Below are 19,471 nucleotides of genomic sequence, written 5' to 3' on the forward strand. Positions count from 1 at the left end.
ACACAAAGTTTACACTGACTACACTGATCTGGTAAATTTACACAAAGTTTACACTGACTACACTGATCTGGTAAATTTACACAAAGTTTACACTGACTACACTGATCTGGTAAATTTACACAAAGTTTACACTGACTACACTGATCTGGTAAATTTACACAAAGTTTACACTGACTACACTGAACCACTCTGCCTGGGAGAAGTTACTTGTTCGTGTTCATACATCGTGTTGAATTGAAGTAATTGTTTCATTGCCTGCAGGTCAGCTCATTAGTTGTCAGCCACACACTGCTTCTTAGTGTTACTGGGATCTTACATACAACACTGACAATATAATCTTTATATGAATATATAGGCCTCCTATGTATATATTAGCTGCTTCAGTAGTTCCGCCTACGTTTTCTAACGGAAAGATGTCAAGATTGTAATACACTGATCCCTCGCCACATCGTACATCAGCTAGGAAGTCTTCGCTACATCGTACATCAGTTAGCAAGTCTTCGCTACATCGTACATCAGTTAGCAAGTCTTCGCTACATCGTACATCAGTTAGCAAGTCTTCGCTACATCGTACATCAGTTAGCAAGTCTTCGCTACATCGTACATCAGTTAGCAAGTCTTCGCTACATCGTACATCAGTTAGCAAGTCTTCGCTACATCGTACATCAGTTAGCAAGTCTTCGCTACATCGTACATCAGTTAGCAAGTCTTCGCTACATCGTACATCAGTTAGCAAGTCTTCGCTACATCGTACATCAGTTAGCAAGTCTTCGCTACATCGTACATCAGTTAGCAAGTCTTCGCTACATCGTACATCAGTTAGCAAGTCTTCGCTACATCGTACATCAGTTAGCAAGTCTTCGCTACATCGTACATCAGTTAGCAAGTCTTCGCTACATCGTACATCAGTTAGCAAGTCTTCGCTACATCGTACATCAGTTAGCAAGTCTTCGCTACATCGTACATCAGTTAGCAAGTCTTCGCTACATCGTACATCAGTTAGCAAGTCTTCGCTACATCGTACATCAGTTAGCAAGTCTTCGCTACATCGTACATCAGTTAGCAAGTCTTCGCTACATCGTACATCAGTTAGCAAGTCTTCGCTACATCGTACATCAGTTAGCAAGTCTTCGCTACATCGTACATCAGTTAGCAAGTCTTCGCTACATCACGTTTTGTTGTAAATTAAATATTTGATGGGAAAAATAATTCGCGATCTTCTCTAATTTGGCAGATTTGAATTGCATTCGGTATATATATATTTGAATTTTGACTTAACTAAAACAATTCTAAAATGTATAAAATTATATAAAATAATATTACTAAATATTAATTCTAACGTGAGACGCCAGGCGCCTACTCACAATTACAAACAAACATGTGTTTTTTGTTTCTTACATTGTGTTCCAGCACATGATTAGCTTGGTGCAATGGAGAGAGAAAGAGAGAGAAACAGACAGAGAGAGAGAGATAGAGAGAGAAAGATAGATAGAGAGAGAGAGAGAGAGAGATTTTATTGTTAGTTGTGAGATTAGCTTGGTGCAATGGAGAGAGAAAGAGAGAGAAACAGACAGAGAGAGAGAGATAGAGAGAGAAAGATAGATAGAGAGAGAGAGAGAGATTTTATTGTTAGTTGTGAGATTAGCTTGGTGCAATGGAGAGAGAAAGAGAGAGAAACAGACAGAGAGAGAGAGAGATAGAGAGAGAAAGATAGATAGAGAGAGAGAGAGAGAGAGATTTTATTGTTAGTTGTGAGATCTCTATCATTCCATACCTTGATATTTTTATCATCCAAACTTGACTTGAAGGCATAATTGTTGATTTGTTCCGATTCATAATAATTGTGACCATTTTTATACAATTGGGTCTGAAAGAGACACCCAAGAAACCACATCATAACAAAATACACCAAACCTAGTGCCATCTATGTTCTCACAGTGTCTCTCTAAACACATGCGTCTATACCAAATTTTTATGTAGCCAAAGTTTCAAATATGAAAAAGGAAATACCTTTTTTTCGGACATTTTCAGTTCGGTGACAAAGTATAAAGAGGCTGCAATGATGGCTAAACACACGCCTATAAACAACCATCTCCCTACACGGTGCGTCACTGCGGCGTGATAGGGTCCGCGGAAAAATCTGACCACCATGTTGGGCCTGTGTCCGGTCTTGCTTTCATCCTTTTTGGCACAAGGATACATGGAGCAATTTCTGAAGGCCCGCAGACAAGGCCAGCTCCATCTTTCCCATTTCTATAGAGAAATACGTTACAAAAAAGATTGAATACTATGCATTGATTTATAGAAATTAATGAAAATAAATATCACGTGACTAGCAATTCTTCCCACATATCCATAACGATAGAAAAAATTAAACCAGCCGGATAGGTCGTTTTTACAAAAGCTTCTATCAACTCACTCTGTCTAGTCAAAAGTTTTAACATGCTATTTCTCTCACAACCTTTCTCGGATCAAGTTAAAACTGTGCACAATTATTCATTGTCAAAGACAATGCACGAATCAATAAAATATTAAACAAGTAGTACATTTATTACTGGTAATTAATTTTTTAATTTGATACCAAGGGAAATTAATCCTTCAGTATTTACAGATATGGCTAAATATGTTTTTTTCCCCATATATAATTGTACAAGTCATTTCTCCCCCCATCCATTCTCGGTTTATGTTGAATCTTTCCATAATTATTTATTGTACCTAACAAATCATGAATCAGTTAACAAATTAGCAAATTAGTCAATGGCTATTAACTTTTTTTTTAGATCGAACAAAGGAAATAGTTTCTAAATTATTGAGAGATATCATTGTAAGCGTGGAGTTATTCTCTTAGAAAAGCATTGTTTTTAAAAGTATTTTTATATTTCGCTTGTTATTGCACATTGAAATAAGATATCCAAATTAACACTTTCAATGTGTGTTACAAATTTTCCGAGTTTGCTCTTAGCCCAAAAGAAAACGTGTGATCTTCAGCGTCCAAAAATTTGACTACAACACAATTTCCTTATTCCCGATATTCGTACATTCAAAATGAAATGGGCTATAAATAGCTTGCAATCATGATATTTTGCTGATGACTTCCTGAGAAATCATGAAACAATACGCCTGACATGTAAACATTGATTCTAATTATTGCACGTAGCTTTTAGTGGAAATCTTTTGGGGAAATGACATAAGTTTTGCTAATTACACCAATTATGTTCCAAATATAATTTTTGTCATCTCTGTTGATATTTCTTAATGTGTTGATCTCGAGCCTTAACAAACAAAATATCAAGAGTAACGTTAAAACAGAGAGAAGTCAACCATCCATCGTATTCCTGCAGCAGCAGTGTTTACCTTATGGTGGAGAATGACGCAGGTCGGGAAGAAGACAATGGCCGAGAAGAAGTTGACCACCACCAACACAGAGGAGAACACTCCGAACGAGCTGATGAGAAGTAAGGGAGAGAATGCATTGGAGACGAAGGCCACAAAGGTGGTCAGGGAAGTAATCATCATCGACTTGGAAGCCCGGCGATAACAGGAACTGCAAGAAGATAAAGTGAGAATTATTAAATAACATCTCTAGATCTATATAAAACCCAAACAACTTGTAGGCCTTAGAATCGGACTCTCTAGTTCTAGATCTCGGGTATTTACTAAAGAACAATACAGCAAAGGTGTAGCACAGTGTCTTCTTTTGAATTACGTCTATAAAGATCTACTTCTATCATTTTCCAACTTCTCAGGTGACACACAGCTGCGGTCACCATTATACTCGAATTTCAAATATGAAATTAACAATTAAAAGAACCGAAAAAAAAACAACAGTTAATTCAACCCAAGGTCTAAGAAAACTTTGCATACTCTTTAAAACCGGACAGCTAGATTGAAGTACATTTTTGGACTAGAAGATATTATTTTATTATAATTATGCGCTAATAAGAAAGTTGTATTTGGGTGTTTGTGTGGGGGGGGGGAGGGATGAAACCTCTTACTAGCATACCCTAAACCCCGCTCACCCAAGAACATCAGAAGCCTCAAGAGTAAGATTTTATTGGAGATTTTTGTGATAGACTAAACAATGTCAAGGACGCTTTATAGAACGTCACTGTTGCCAACCAAATCAAAGAAATATTGAGCTAGAGGTTTAACAATATCCCAATGTGTAATATTATTACCAATAGTTAGTAGCCTATTGTTTTGAAATAAGTTTCTAAGTCATAAAGTCAAAGTTTCATACTACCTACATAAGAATTGTTTCGGTGCTACAAACAGAAGAGATTAAAAAAAAATTGATTTCGCACTGCTAAAAACTGCACACAAATGATCCTAGACCCATGCCTAGAGCTTTCAACAAAATGTCATTTACTTTGTACACCGGATGCACCAAAATGATAGATGTTTTTTATTTTCCCGCCATAAATGAAAATCTGCAATATTTCTAAAAGATAACTCCTCAGACTAAAGGAAGCTGTGCAATAGACTCAAATTAATGTTCTGATTATCTTTCAGCTGGTTGACAATTCAAGATGCATCACTACCGCAATATTTCTTTTCTTTTAGATTCGATAAGCAAGTTACTAATTAGCACGATTACCGTCCAAACTCAAGCCCGTCTGTTTTTTAAGTCGATGAATGATTAAAAGTACACCTTACCTGAGTCGTTCCTCCATGCTCGCGTGTTTCTCGTGGGCGGTGGCTCTCCAGGTATCATTGAAGACAAAGATATTGTCCGCCCCGATACCGAGAATGATGAATATTGACAGCACGTGGAAGATACCGAAATATCTGCAGAGTAATTAGAGAACAGTACGTCAACAAAAGAAGGCTCTTCGTCCTTATCCATCGGCTCTTTTATCTCCACTATATCACTGCACAATGACCGAATTTTAAAACAAACAAAATGTTAAAAAAATCCTTCAAAAAATATCTAAAGGGGAAGAACTCCGTCCTTAATACTTTATCTATCAATAATGTACAAGGTATTTTCCTTATTCTATATCAAACAAAATAATAAATTACCAATAATTAATTGACTTGTTGAGTATTTTTGTTTATTGATTCATGTTTTGTTAGGTACAATAAATAATTGTCTAAAGTATCAACTTGATCGGAGGAAGCGTGAGAGAGAAATAGCGTTAACAATTATTTAAGGCAGTGATGCCCAAACTACGGCCCGCGGGCCAGGATCCGCGACGTGTTTCCATCAGGCCCGCCTAAACCTCGGCACAAAGTGAATAAATTTTTCTAAAAGATTGAAAAATGTATTTTTCTACGTTAGGACTTGCACTTTTTCTTGGATGGATTTCATTCAAATCTACGGCATTCTAAAGTCATATTCTAATCTACGGCATTCTAAAGTCATATTCTAATCTACGGCATTCTAAAGTCATATTTTTTTTAATGAACACGACGTTTATTTTTTAGTGACAAGTGTTGACAGTTGTTTGAGATTCTTGAATAATTCCTCTGCTATCTTGAGCTAGTCGTGTAATATGTTGTGTGTAACACAGGGGCATCAATTCTGCATCATTTTTCGGGAAAGTTCTTTTGATATCAAAGAGAATGGTAGTACCATTTAATATTGAAGCATTAATGAAATGAGAGAACCATTGGAACGAAAACTAGAATATGAAAGTAGAAACTTCCGGGAAAAAGTGAAGACATTTTTGCTTTTGTGGAACATATGCCAACAAGATTCAGAAATGTTGCCGTTTTTAAAACTCATAAGAAAAAGTCATTTGCAAATCAAAACATAAAAAACATATGGCGGCATTGTTGGTTATAACCGCCAAGAAAAAGATCGCTAAGCTACGCGCCTAGTTGAATGAGTAAAGCGACTGACGAGAACAAAAGAGACAAGAAATGAGTGACATGAGTCCACGGTAAGGACAAGTTACAGAGCTGCTCAAAGTATGAGCAATGATGCGTAAAAAAAAGTGCTTTCTAGCAGTGGTGAAAGAATTAGTCCTGGGTAAAAAAAAAGCAGTTAACCCATTGCAAAACTAAATGACAGAGCAGCAGATTTTGAAATGTTTTCTATTGCCACTGAGGATTACTCCGATAGATCTGCAACTGGAATTGATTGACTTACAAAGCCAGACATCCCTGTTTGAGAAATTTAGAGTGATGCAGACAGTTCATTTCTTCGCCGTGTTGCCTGGTGAAACTTTTCAAATTTCCGAAATGAAATGTTAAGGACGATCACAATGTTTACTAACACTTCATTGACAAACCTTTCAGAAATAAAACGGATGTGACCGATCTTACGTAATCGCCCTACGTGTGTACGTAGGCCTAGTAGTGCTACAGGTTTCTAATAAAACTGTTTAAAATGGATTTATTCTCTATTTTTTCGATGTGGCCCGCGACACGAGTGTCGGAAATGAAAATGGCCCGCTGGGCAAATAAGGTTGGGCATCACTGATTTAAGGGGACTAAACCCAACAAATTTAGCCACATTTGTGAATACTGAAGTACTAGTTTCCCTTGTTGCTATTAAACAAAATAATTAATTAATAAGTAATAAATTGTTGTTTTTTTTAATTGATTCATGTCTTGTCTATGCCAATGATTATTGTGTGAGGTTTTCAACTTGATCCGAGAATGGGTGTGGAAGAAATAACGTGTACACACTTTTACCAGACAGTCAGAAAGACAGAGTGAGTTGTAAAAAAAGGACTAGGAATTGATTTGAAATAAAAAAGCGAGTTGATAGATTAGCGTCTTATGAGGCAGACGAGTTGTCATTCAACAGTTATCGGACTTTTCGATTCTGGTTATGATAGCAACAACAGTGGACGGATTCTCTTTTATTTATGCATTGAATTGCATCAAGCCATGGATTTTCACCTTCACCTATCCCTTAGCCCAGCGGTTCTCAACTTTTTAAGCTCGGCGACCCCTTTTTACAATCCCCCATTCTGCCGCGACCCTCCCCCCCCCCCCCAACAAACACACAGCAATAGAAGAATAGACAATAACAATCCATATTTTCGATGGTCTTAGGCGACCCCTGGTAAATCGTCAATCGACCCCCAAGGGGGTCGCGACCCACAGGTTGAGAACCCCTGCCTTAGCCTGTTGAACCGCTGAGGCACCACACATGATCTGTTGACCGTCTTTCTCCACTCCTCTATCTTTTGCCTTTGATAGAATCTCTTTCCATTCTTTTATGTTGTCTTCCCATCGCTTTCTCTGTCTGACTGACTCATCTTCTTTTCCTGGTAATGTTCCCTGAAGGAAAGTATTTGCGAGCATTGAGGACACAACAACTGTCAACAAAAATCCTGTTCACACACGGGGCTACAGGCCATGGAAGGCTCTGGCCTGCTTTAACACGCCTCTCCATTCAGATCTCTCCAGAGCCTTTCGTCTCCACACCCAACCCCAAGATGTTGTAGATCTGCCTCCACATCATCAACGCATTCGGTGGTCTACCTTTGGATAGCAGGGAATACAATTTTCTATCAACAATTGCATTTCCTATAAGCTGGTTGACTACTTATTAGTCTTAATGAAATTGTTTTAAACTAGTGAACACATAATTCATAATTGACAGGTATCCCGCTGGGGATTAAAATCTGTCAAAGACTAAGAGTCTCTGTACCATTTTGTCTTTTGTTTTTAGTTCATGATAATAGTCCGTCTCACAGAGTCTCTGTACCATTTTGTCTTTTGTTTTTAGTTCATGATAATAGTCCGTCTCACAGTTATCTGTACCATTTTGTCTTTTGTTTTTAGTTCATGATAATAGTCCGTCTCACAGAGTCTCTGTACCATTTTGTCTTTTGTTTTGTTTTTAGTTCATGATAATAGTCCGTCTCACAGAGTCTCTGTACCATTTTGTCTTTGGTTTTTAGTTCATGATAATAGTCCGTCTCACAGAGTCTCTGTACCATTTTGTCTTTTGTTTTTAGTTCATGATAATAGTCCGTCTCACAGAGTCTCTGTACCATTTTGTCTTTGGTTTTTAGTTCATGATAATAGTCCGTCTCACAGAGTCTCTGTACCATTTTGTCTTTGGTTTTTAGTTCATGATAATAGTCCGTCTCACAGAGTCTCTGTACCATTTTGTCTTTGGTTTTTAGTTCATGATAATAGTCCGTCTCACAGAGTCTAACGATGTTCCGAAACTGGCGCATCGCAAAATGTTCGGAGACATTTGAACAAAAACATTTCCTTACCTGTAGTCCAGTATGACTCTGTAGACAATGTTAGCTCCCAGGAAGCTGGTCAAAACATTTCCTTACCTGTAGTCCAGTATGACTCTGTAGACAATGTTAGCTCCCAGGAAGCTGGTCAAGATGCTGAAGATGGAGAAGCTGGTGAGGAACAGGGAATTGGTCTGGACCAACATGAAGATGAAGATAAAGAGGAAAGAACCAACAGCCAGGAGAAGATCGTAGATCACCTGATCGAAGATGTCGTGCATAAGGAGCTGTTCAAGGAGACAAAAATGAATTCATTTCCCAATACAAGCCTCTCAGTATCCATTGTTATTAAAGAGGCGTGGCATTTTAGTGTATGGAAATAATCTACAAAGATATTCCTAAAGAATTCACATTTTTGAACGCCATTAATAGAGTTTAGATGCAGTCCCGAATCCTCTCCCTTGGCTCGTTAAAAGACCTGGAAATATAGTTTACTTTATAGTTACACTAAAAAGAGTGTCCGGAGAACATTGAATACCATTTTCTTCTTTTTCTAGTTCCCACAACTATAAAGAAAATCAAATTGTAGTGGGAAAGAACATTATTATTTCATAGAAATAAAGTTTGCTCAAGAAATGTATCATTGACTTCAACAAAGTAGAAAGTTAAAAAAGCTTTTGACAGTATGAGTGAAAATAGTAGATTTTTTTAAAATCGTAATTCTTTGTTCCTTCCAGAAGTTAAATAATAATGAAACATTTTCTCCAGTAGACTTTAATTTATATAAAATATAAGATACAGACAGAATATAAAGTGATACTGGACAAAGACACAAGAAGAATATAAAGTGTTACTGGACATTGACACAAAAATAATATAAAGTGATACTGGACATTGACAAAAAATAATATAAAGTGATACTGGACAAAGACACAAGAAGAATATAAACTGTTACTGGACACTGACACAAAAAGAATATAAAGTGATACTGGATGAAGACACAAGAAGAATATAAAGTGTTACTGGACATTGACACAAAAAGAATATAAAGTGATACTGGACAAAGACACAAGAAGAATATAAAGTGTTACTGGACATTGACACAAAAAGAATATATAGTGATACTGGACAGTGACACAAGAATATAAAGTGATACTGGACAGTGACACAAGAAGAATATAAAGTGATACTGGACAGTGACACAAGAAGACTATAAAGTGTTACTGGACAGTGACACAAGAAGAATATAAAGTGATACTGGACAGTGACACAAAAAGAATATAAAGTGATACTGGACAGTGACACAAAAAGAATATAAAGTGATACTGGACAGTGACACAAAAAGAATATAAAGTGATACTGGACAGTGACACAAAAAGAATATAAAGTAATACTGGACAGTGACATAAGTAGAATATAAAGTGATACTGGACACAGTGACACAAGTAGAATATAAATTGATACTGGACAGTGACACAATGACACTAGAAGACTATAAAGTGATAGTGGACAGTGACACTAGAAGACTATAAAGTGATAGTGGGCAGTGACACAAAAAGAATATAAAGTGATTCTGGACAGTGACACAAGTGGAATATAAATTGATACTGGACAGTGACACAATGACACTAGAAGACTATAAAGTGATACTGGACAGTGACACTAGAAGAATATAAAGTCAAACTGGACGCACCTGACGTGCTATGAAGTTGACTGTCATTCCGTTCAGTCCGTCGTCTAGCAACTCATACAATCTGCTGCGAAAATTATCCACCTGGTGATCACAAAGTAAAACTTTGAGAACCACTGCGATACATTGCATAGTCCTGATCTAAAGTCAATGTCAATCGAATAGTCATACTTTTTTGTTTCAGCTATAACATTTTGTTTCGTGCCTCTTCCCATGTTTTTTGTTTTGTTTGAGGATGGAGCTGACAATAATTTCTGTCAGGGAACAGCAATATCAACATCTTATAGGTTAAAGAAATATAAACAACAATATTGAACTCTTTATCCAATTGTCAGACAATACTTTCAAATATTTCGTGGAAATTCCTTACAGATTTTTATACATTGCTGAAAATGGCTGCCTTTTTTTATATTGAAGTTTGAGATAAGATTGTTTTTTTTTTTTTAAAGTTGTTGTGACACGGTTATTGTGTGGTCAACCGTGACACACGGTCAAGAGTTGGGTATCGAGGGTTAGGGGACTTGGGGGAAGTGACGAGTGTGTAAACAAGAAGAGAGGAAGTCAGCGAGTGAGGTTCTGGATATAACGTTGCCGTGTATATATGGTATGTTGAAATGTTGCACAATTAAAAACGCACTTTAAACGTAAAGGGAACTTGTTTCTTCACAAAAGTATATACATTTTTTTCACTTTTTAGCACTACAGAATCATATTTTCTAAGGTTTGCGGTTTGAATTTAATCTCTCTAACAATTGAATTGAGCTCAAATCCCAAATATAATTTTTTGTACATAAAATAGTATTGAGATGCATTCAACAAAATACTAGAATTAATTCTTTTAAGTAAGCCTACCAGAAACGTCTGTATTAAAGTCATCTGGTCAGACACTGAGTCTGTCGTCAAATTATAACCTTCCAGGGGTAGTCCAGTAAAAAACAAAGTCCGGGTTATCGTGGTGGAAGCCTCTGTGAAAAAAAAAGCGTTAAATAAGGTCTAAAAAGGACATCTGTAGCTAGATTCTTTTGTTAATTTTTTTTTAAAAATGATTACTAACAAAGCAGACAAGATTAGAAACAATTAGAACAATTAGAACAATTAGAACAATTAGAACAATAAGAACAATTAGAACAATAAGAACAATAAGAACAATAAGAAACAATAAGAAACAATTAGAACAATTAGAACAATTAGAACAATTAGAACAATAAGAACAATAAGAACAATAAGAACAATTAGAACAATAAGAACAATTAGAACAATTAGAACAATTAGAACAATTAGAACAATAAGAACAATTAGAACAATTAGAACAATAAGAACAATAAGAACAATTAGAACAATTAGAACAATTAGAACAATAAGAACAATAAGAACAATTAGAACGAAGATTCTGAAGGTGAAGAAAATGAAGAAGTGACACAAATAACATTTCTGAGGCAGCACGGGGATGTTACACGACCACGTGACAGCGTATCGGCTGCTGCACGTGACACAGCGTTTCGGCTCTGCACGTGACACAGCGTGTCGGGTGCTGCACGTGACACAGCGTGTCGGCTCTGCACGTGACACAGCGTGTCGGCACTGCACGTGACACAGCGTGTCGGCTATTTAAATAGTCGTAAAAGGTTGGCCACTACTACCATATAAATTGTTGTAGACGGGGTGTAATGAATAAGTATTATGGAGAAGGTGTGTGTATCTATGTTGATGGCGAGTAGAAGTTAACGATCGGTTGGTGGCTATGAAGTCAAGTGTGAAAGATGCAAGATAAGAAACATTGTCGTAAGCTGCTTTGGGTAGGCAAGACGACTCCAGATTGCCGGAGTGAAAAGACGTGTTTTTGTAGTGAGTTCGATTTTGTTCAAATACCCATTTTATATAATTACTTAAGACTTCACATTTATTTCGTTTCATCTCAAGTTAAATTTGTCTACATTGTCATCAAAGTTCTATTTAGTCTTGTTCACTAAGAAGTTACACAAGTTATTTCACGTTTTTACAAGACTCCGCCTACAGTGGTTTAGTTGTCTACCAACAGTTTGGAGCTACAAGTTCAACAAAAAGAATACGTTTATTAAGAAAACATACCAACAAATCAAATTTGTTTTCTAAAGAGCAGAAGATGAAGAATGCACGCAGACCGGTTGAGATGGTCTCAACAATGGCGTCAGAAGGCTGGGTTTGTGAGTGCCACCACCTCCATCAGCTTTACTCACACAATTTCCCAAAAAATAAAAAAAAATCGCTCTTTTTGTTGGACCATAATACAAGTGTGCTAAGTAACTACATTAGTTACTTAATGCAAAATTGTTCAATGAGTGTCGATTTCTATTCATATTTTAAGATTTTGTTACATGTGACATTTTTTTGTCACTAAATTAAGTGTAATTGAATCAATTAGTTTGGATTAGTTATGATTGAATTTGTAATAGATCTGGTTCATCTGGACTAACAATAAAAGATCTGTGCGTTTAGAAATATTTTTACCAAATGTTTTTGTTTAGCGCTATTTCATGTTTTTAGCTTTCGGTCCTATCACTTATATCTGGACCAGTTGGGAAAAGTGTTTTTGGGGGGGGGGGGAAGAAGTGGATATCTAGGTAATCACTTTTTAAATGTATTTAGAAAAATAAAGAGGGAACGACCTAAATTTGACCACAGGTCTAAAGTGTCCTCAAGCCAACGTCCAAATCGCTGAGCTAGTGGAGTGCTTATGAGAATAAACGTTTTTATAATTATCTATGGCTAGTTTCAAAATTTAAAGCGGCGACCTATAAAGGTAACTGACCAATTTAGCTTATACTACCAAATCAGTCGAGTTCAATTTGTTTCCCTTGTTCGATACAAAACAAAATAATTAATTACCAATAGTTAATTAAATACTGTTTTTTTTAAATTGATTCTTGTGTTATCAGGTAAAAGAAATAATTGTGCACAATTTCAGTTTGATCCGAGATGAGGTCTCGGAGAAATAAAACCAGCCAGACAAAGTGAGTTAATGTAAACTTTGTAACAATTACAATTTCTTGCTATTGAGTGATTTAATGACCAAAGGACAAAGTATTTCCCGCGTTAAGCACAAACGTATAGTACCATTCTTTTGACGATTGACACAACTTCCTGTTTTTTCTTGAATCCTGCTACTGTCACTGATTATATTTTAAAAGCTGTCTGCTTTTGCATAAATGCAATTTTCCCATTGGGTGTCTTCCCCTGGTGGGTGTCACCTGGTGCGCCCCACCCCGGCAGTTACGCCACTGAGTAACAGTGTCAGCAGATTTGCCTCAAAGACACGCCAAAGACATGTCATTCGAATTCCCTTCTTACTTTCTTATCCATGTCCGCCTTTGAGTTAACACCACACAAACGTGATTGATTACCTGTAGGAGTTATCACAGCCTCCGTGCCCACAAGAGCCTGGAGTGTTCGATTCAACAATGGAATGTTTAAGGCTGTGTACAGTATGCCAGATATGTTAGAAAACGTGGGGTCGTTCAGTGAAGGGTGAAAGCTGCCGTCAAAAAATCTGGGGAACAGAGAGACTTGTTTGAAAAACGCCTGCTATCTTGTATGACCAGATATAGCATAACATAGCATATGTAAACTAAATAACCTATACTTGTGTCCTACTAAATTAAATTCTCTTGTTATTTTGGTAGTTTAGAGATACTATTTTGAGTTTAAAAAAATGGGGAAGGGTCTAACCACCTTTATCGAAACTTTGCACCTGATTTTATGGCGTCCAAATAAAGTTTGAAGTTACGCTTACTAATTAATTGAAGTTGGGTAACTATATAGATTTATTATATATGAATAGCCTACATTATATATTCAACAAATAGGATAATTATCATACATTCACACAACATACAACCACAGTAAGTCGTATGTAAAGGTATCTAACATTTAATGGGCCTAGCAGTCCCCGCTCACCGTATTAAAGAAGAAGGTTTTGAACAGCCGGCCTGTAGATTCTTGACGTCCTGTTTGCAAAACTTGAGCCACTCAGGCTTGCTGGTCATTTGCTCTTCGAGGTCTTTGATAGCTTGCAGATTCTCTTTGGTCAGTACGTTGGCACCTTGATAGAAAATTTGCAAAATGTCCCCATTTTTCGTTCTTGCCCCAACCATTTCTGCGCTGGTGTTGACTTTGAGTATAGACCTGTACAAAGAGATGACCAGCTTGGTAATAGAATTGAACTGTAAAAATGTTATTATAAGACAAATTTCATGTAAATTAAATTAAATTAAATTATTTCAAATATTAAAGAAGTTTTCAAGATTATTTGAGTGGGATGTCTGGTTGAGTGACATAAATTCTTGACTACCTAATTATTTGAGTGGGATGTCTGGTTGAGTGACATTAATTCTTGACTACCTAATTATTTGAGTGGGATGTCTGGTTGAGTGACATAAATTCTTGACTAACTTATTATTTGAGTGGGATGTCTGGTTGAGTGACATTAATTCTTGACTACCTAATTGTTTGAGCTCGAGTTCGACTCTGGGGATTTTCAATGAGATTTGACCCGAGCGAAGTTGTCCTATACACACCCCCAGGTCCACAAAGATTTGAACCAGAGCACTTGGTGTATCAGCAAGAAGGACGCGAGAGACTAATTAAATCTTTTTAAAATCTATTTTGTTATTGCAACGTTTATATTAACTCACTCTGTATCTTTCTCTTGGATGTCTCCATTTTTTGGCAATCGATTTTTCGACCATTTCTAGTCACCCACTCGTCATCCAATTTTGCTTTCAAGCTTATGCTCAATGACAAAACACGAATCAATAAAAAAAAATCAACCAATTAGTTAATCAATTAGTCTTAATTAATAAATTTTGATTTTATATAGAAAGTGTACTAAGCTAAGGGGAGATGAGCCTTTTGACCCATGCTCTGGGTCGTCTGTATGGTAAGCAATGCAGGTAAAATGGCGCAGGTCTCAATATTTACAACACCATTGTCAGAAACTATGAAGTACAACCCTATTAACAACCACAATCTTCCATCTCTATATACAAAATAGATGTGCGCGGGGTGAAAGAGTTAATATTTATTTATTATATTAGTTTAACACCCCTCGTTGGTTTGTTTTTATTTTACTGTTTTTAATAAATAGTTTTTAAAATAAGGTATTTTGGGAAGAAAAAAAACAGCACATTTAAACAATAGGGTTCGTTTTCAGAAGATAAAAAGTAGCTGTTGCACCTGAACTTTACAAGCTGCAATATATCAAAAATTGGATTTTCAATATCTGTGACGAGATGTTAATTAGTTAATATTTGGCTTGTTTGTTTAGGTCTAGGGGAAATTTGATTAATTTTATCCCGCTCACATATAAGATTTTGTACAGGCACACCGCAACTAACAGTAAAAACAGACCAATATTATAAGTTCATAAATAAAAATAATTTAATGAATGAAAGTTTTAGAAAAGAAAATGATCAAATAAAATTATAATTAAGAAATGAAATGAAGGTGCTGATATCTAACATAATTGCTCATCATGGATTGCTAATTGGTGAGTGATTGGAGGAGAAGAATGTTTCTATGTCTGGCTACTTATTTTTCTTAGCTGCTAGCCCTTGGGTCGTCTTCTGGCGGTCGTAGGACTGGCACTCAGAAGGATGAGTCATCCGGCTCTGTCTTAGGACGTCGGCTCGGAGTAGTCTCTATGCTGTAGGTAAGCTGACTCTAGCGTGAGGCCGCTGCCTGTTTATCAGTAGAGATGGTTGATGCTGCAGACTAAGTTGTAGTGGGACGATCTCTCAGCTGTGATCTCTAGCTCGTAGAGAGCCGTGCTAACTTAACACCAGTTTATCTTCTGCTGCGAAGGTTGCTCTAATCTGCCGACATTAGGCAATAGCTATTGGGCAGTGGACAGTTTGGGCCGGGTAATGGCAGTATAGGGCACTGTGGACACTGAGCAATATGTTAAGGCCAAGGACAGTAGGCAACGCCTTCTTGCTAACAGGTATATAATTGGGGGGGGGGGTATCTGGTGTGGTCTGCTCCGGTTACAGCTTTCTATGGAGATCTGGTAGTTGTAGCAATCGTGTGTAGCAATCGGGGGTAGCAATCAGGGGTAGCAACCAGGCTGGGGATAAGACAGACGATTAGGAACCTCCTAAAGGCATTGAGCAGGGATTCCCATATGCCTTGCAATCAATCAGATGTAGGCATTGGTATTAATCCCAATAAGGCATTTAAGACAATTAAGTATAAAATCTCAAAGCATGCATATAACTCCATGACAAAAAGATACAAGTAAGATAACCACAATAAATGTGTCATCATACAACGTAGGATGATACTAGTCAAGATTCATTCATTAAATTTGATTATGACGATAAGCAATCAGTCATAGTACAATGGGGAATGAGCATATTATATACTAAAGGTAAGATCAAAGTAAAATACTAGGGATAGAGATACAGTATAAGGGTTTGATATAGTTAATCAAAATTACATTCATCCAAGGAACTATAAGTTCACAAGGGTGTGAGACATAATAACATGTATGAGGGATATACAACAGAAATGTGAAATAATTAATTTCACATGGGCTCTGTAAGTTTAGAGCACTGCGATCTAAGTTCTTAGACAGTACTTAGATTCACTAAAGGGTATTGTTTACATCAATCACTAAAATACAGGAATGGATGAAACATAACAAATTAAATATAATAACTATAGTTTCAAATGTAGACAACCAAAGCGGCATTAATAATTAATAATACTATATGAAGATATAGCATCGACATAAAATAGTACAAGATACATACATAATAAAGTCATAATGTAATGACGGGGAACGTGGTTGTGTACTAATGTGTACTCACACATCCCTATAAGATAAAATGAGTATAGTAAAATATTTACACTTACCCGTTTGTCCCTAATGAAACCTCACAACTAAACTTCCTAACAGAGGAGACTGTATGAATCCTAGCGGGCCTAATTTGGAATGCTTTGGTCTCTCTCTATATATAGATGGGACTTTTCGTTTAACGGGTGGGGAAGAAAGCTAGCTGATTTTCTCACATGTATCGATGTACCGGAGATGTCAGGCGTCAGGTCAGATTTATGGTCAATATTCGTTGCCTACCGTGAGAGTAAAGTCTTAAGCGAATATGTATCTGTCCAGCCCGAGTGCAATGCTATTCTTAGAGCGATGTGTATCCTGCGGGGGGGGGGGGGGATTAGGTGTGAAAAGTTATTAGGCCGCGGCGTGTAGGGACTATTGTGTGCGGTCACCTGCACAGCGGTCAAAATTAAAAGTTGGCCTTAGAGAGGCTAGTTAATATTTTACGTAGAGATTCGTCCCGTGAGAAACGGTGCGAGGGGAGATAAATCCTAAAAGAAATTAGTTATGGGTGGACAAGAAAATAATTGTTTTTTAAGTTAAAAATTAAAGTTTCTCACGGTTTGCTGGGAAAAACTCAAATGAACTTTTGCATGCTAGTTTCGTATCGTCACAATATCTCCTATAGTTTATTTTTTTTAGATCTAAACAGGACGGATGGACGGACGGACAGACATGCTCCACAAATACTATTAGCGGTTATTACTCTTTCGGTGATAGCTAAAAAAAATCGAGTCTAAGCTATTACGGCCAAGTGTTTTTCACAGAGTCTCAGTTGCCCACGGAGACATAGAGGTAAACTTGAAGCGGGGGAGGGGAGAGGCGGGACACAGTGAGTAACACAGAGAGAAACTGATAAGCGCCTCAGATGTTGATCGAACCAACACAACTATTTCAATACACTAAGATCTCTTTAAGTTAGTGGTTTACCGTGACCTAGGAAGCAGTTAGGTGTGGTTTTAAGTTCAACAAATGTAACAAGTTATGGTGCTGAAAAAAAAAAAGTCGAAACTGGCCTGGAATGTGTCTGAACTTGGGTGTGTGTGTGTGTGTGTGTGTGGGGTCTGATACGATATATATATTTGTGATCAAATGTGGATTTCAAAAGATTTTACGTCACTCGCTTCGATAAGATCCAAAATTGTTCTTTCCATGCGAGAAAATATTTCCTAATAAAATAACCTCGGATTTGAACCCTGGTGCTCTGGTTCATAAGCCTAAAACAAACAACACACAGCATTGGACGTCCTCTTGTCAGTGGCGTAGCAAGGTACCCGTGGGCCCTGGTGCAATAATATGTTGGTGGGCCCCTCCCCCTAACCCAATAAGATGAATGTAAAGTAAGACAAAACAATTGTGAAATTTGAATGTATCGGTACATTGACCAAAAGACATTCCAATGCAAGTAGTGTACCTTTCTTTCTATAAGTAATTAGTAACAATGTCCTTACGTTTTATTCAGTTAGGACTATATTCAATTAGGACTACATTCAGTTAGGACTACATTCAGTTAGGACTATATTCAATTAGGACTACATTCAATTAGGACTACATTCAGTTAGGACTACATTCAGTTAGGACTACATTCAGTTAGGACTACATTCAGTTAGGACTATATTCAATTAGGACTACATTCAATTAGGACTACATTCAGTTAGGACTACATTCAGTTAGGACTACATTCAGTTAGGACTACATTCAGTTAGGACTATATTCAATTAGGACTACATTCAATTAGGACTACATTCAGTTAGGACTATATTCAATTAGGACTACATTCAGTTAGGACTACATTCAATTAGGAATACATTCAGTTAGGACTATATTCAATTAGGACTACATTCAATTAGGACTATATTCAATTAGGAATACATTCAGTTATGACTATATTCAATTAGGACTACATTCAATTAGGACTACATTCAGTTAGGACTATATTCAATTAGGACTACATTCAATTAGGACTATATTCAATTAGGACTACATTCAATTAGGACTACATTCAATTAGGACTACATTCAGTTAGGACTACATTCAGTTAGGACTATATTCAATTAGGAATACATTCTACACATTTACATAGTACTAAAACACTTCTAGTTGAAAACATTGAAATATTGATACAAACTATAATCTAATTCTAGTTCCATCATTTAACAGTAAATACATGGAACATTTTATCTGGCCTTCAAATAGTGAAGTCACTAACCAGTGCATCTAGTTCTAAACTTTTGATTGTTTCTCGCTCATTGGAAAGAACACAAAGTGAAGCAAACCAAATTTCGAAAATGGCCGCTAAACTAAACAAATGGATACAGACAAATTGAGAAATAAGATGCTTGCTGTGAAAATGTTTGGAAACGTTTATGATAAAATGTTATTGTCTATGATAAAAACAGCCAAATGTAGCTGTTTATGATAAAATAAACAGCAAATCTCGGAAAGACTTGATATGTCGTTATGAAAGGCTTCTTTATATTTCTATGGTAATATCATCTGGGTCAAATACGACTAGGAGAATGGTGGCATCATAGGTTGTTTTTGTTGTTGTCATAATTGTCATTTGCACTTGAAATGAAACTGTGCATTAACGACTCAATCATGATGACAATTTTGCCAGGTCCATGAAATCTGTCAAGTAATTGTGAAACAATAACAATGATAGTTCGGTAAAATACGTTGATTTTGAAAGTCTTCTCTTAAATCTTGAATTTGAATTATCTCTTCCCTGTAGTTAGTGGTAGGCTCATCTCATTTCCT

At 36.6% G+C, this 19,471-nt stretch overlaps 1 protein-coding gene across 2 annotated transcripts in view; it reads right to left on the bottom strand.

The window, feature by feature from the left end:
• LOC106070916 (protein dispatched homolog 3-like) overlaps window positions 1-19,471 on the bottom strand; it is a 70,770-nt gene that overhangs the window by 17,600 nt on the left and 33,699 nt on the right. For both annotated transcript variants that reach the window (XM_056024278.1, XM_056024279.1), the window contains 9 exons: window positions 13,777-14,004; window positions 13,224-13,369; window positions 10,696-10,808; window positions 9,847-9,927; window positions 8,253-8,440; window positions 4,657-4,788; window positions 3,355-3,544; window positions 2,011-2,253; window positions 1,775-1,867 (listed from right to left, as the gene is read on the bottom strand). In XM_056024278.1, coding sequence (XP_055880253.1) covers window positions 1,775-1,867; window positions 2,011-2,253; window positions 3,355-3,544; window positions 4,657-4,788; window positions 8,253-8,440; window positions 9,847-9,927; window positions 10,696-10,808; window positions 13,224-13,369; window positions 13,777-14,004 — 1,414 coding nt within the window. The remainder of the gene's footprint in view (window positions 1-1,774; window positions 1,868-2,010; window positions 2,254-3,354; window positions 3,545-4,656; window positions 4,789-8,252; window positions 8,441-9,846; window positions 9,928-10,695; window positions 10,809-13,223; window positions 13,370-13,776; window positions 14,005-19,471) is intronic.

The sequence above is a fragment of the Biomphalaria glabrata genome, chromosome 3 (genome assembly GCF_947242115.1).
Source record: "Biomphalaria glabrata chromosome 3, xgBioGlab47.1, whole genome shotgun sequence".
Taxonomy (NCBI): domain Eukaryota; kingdom Metazoa; phylum Mollusca; class Gastropoda; family Planorbidae; genus Biomphalaria; species Biomphalaria glabrata.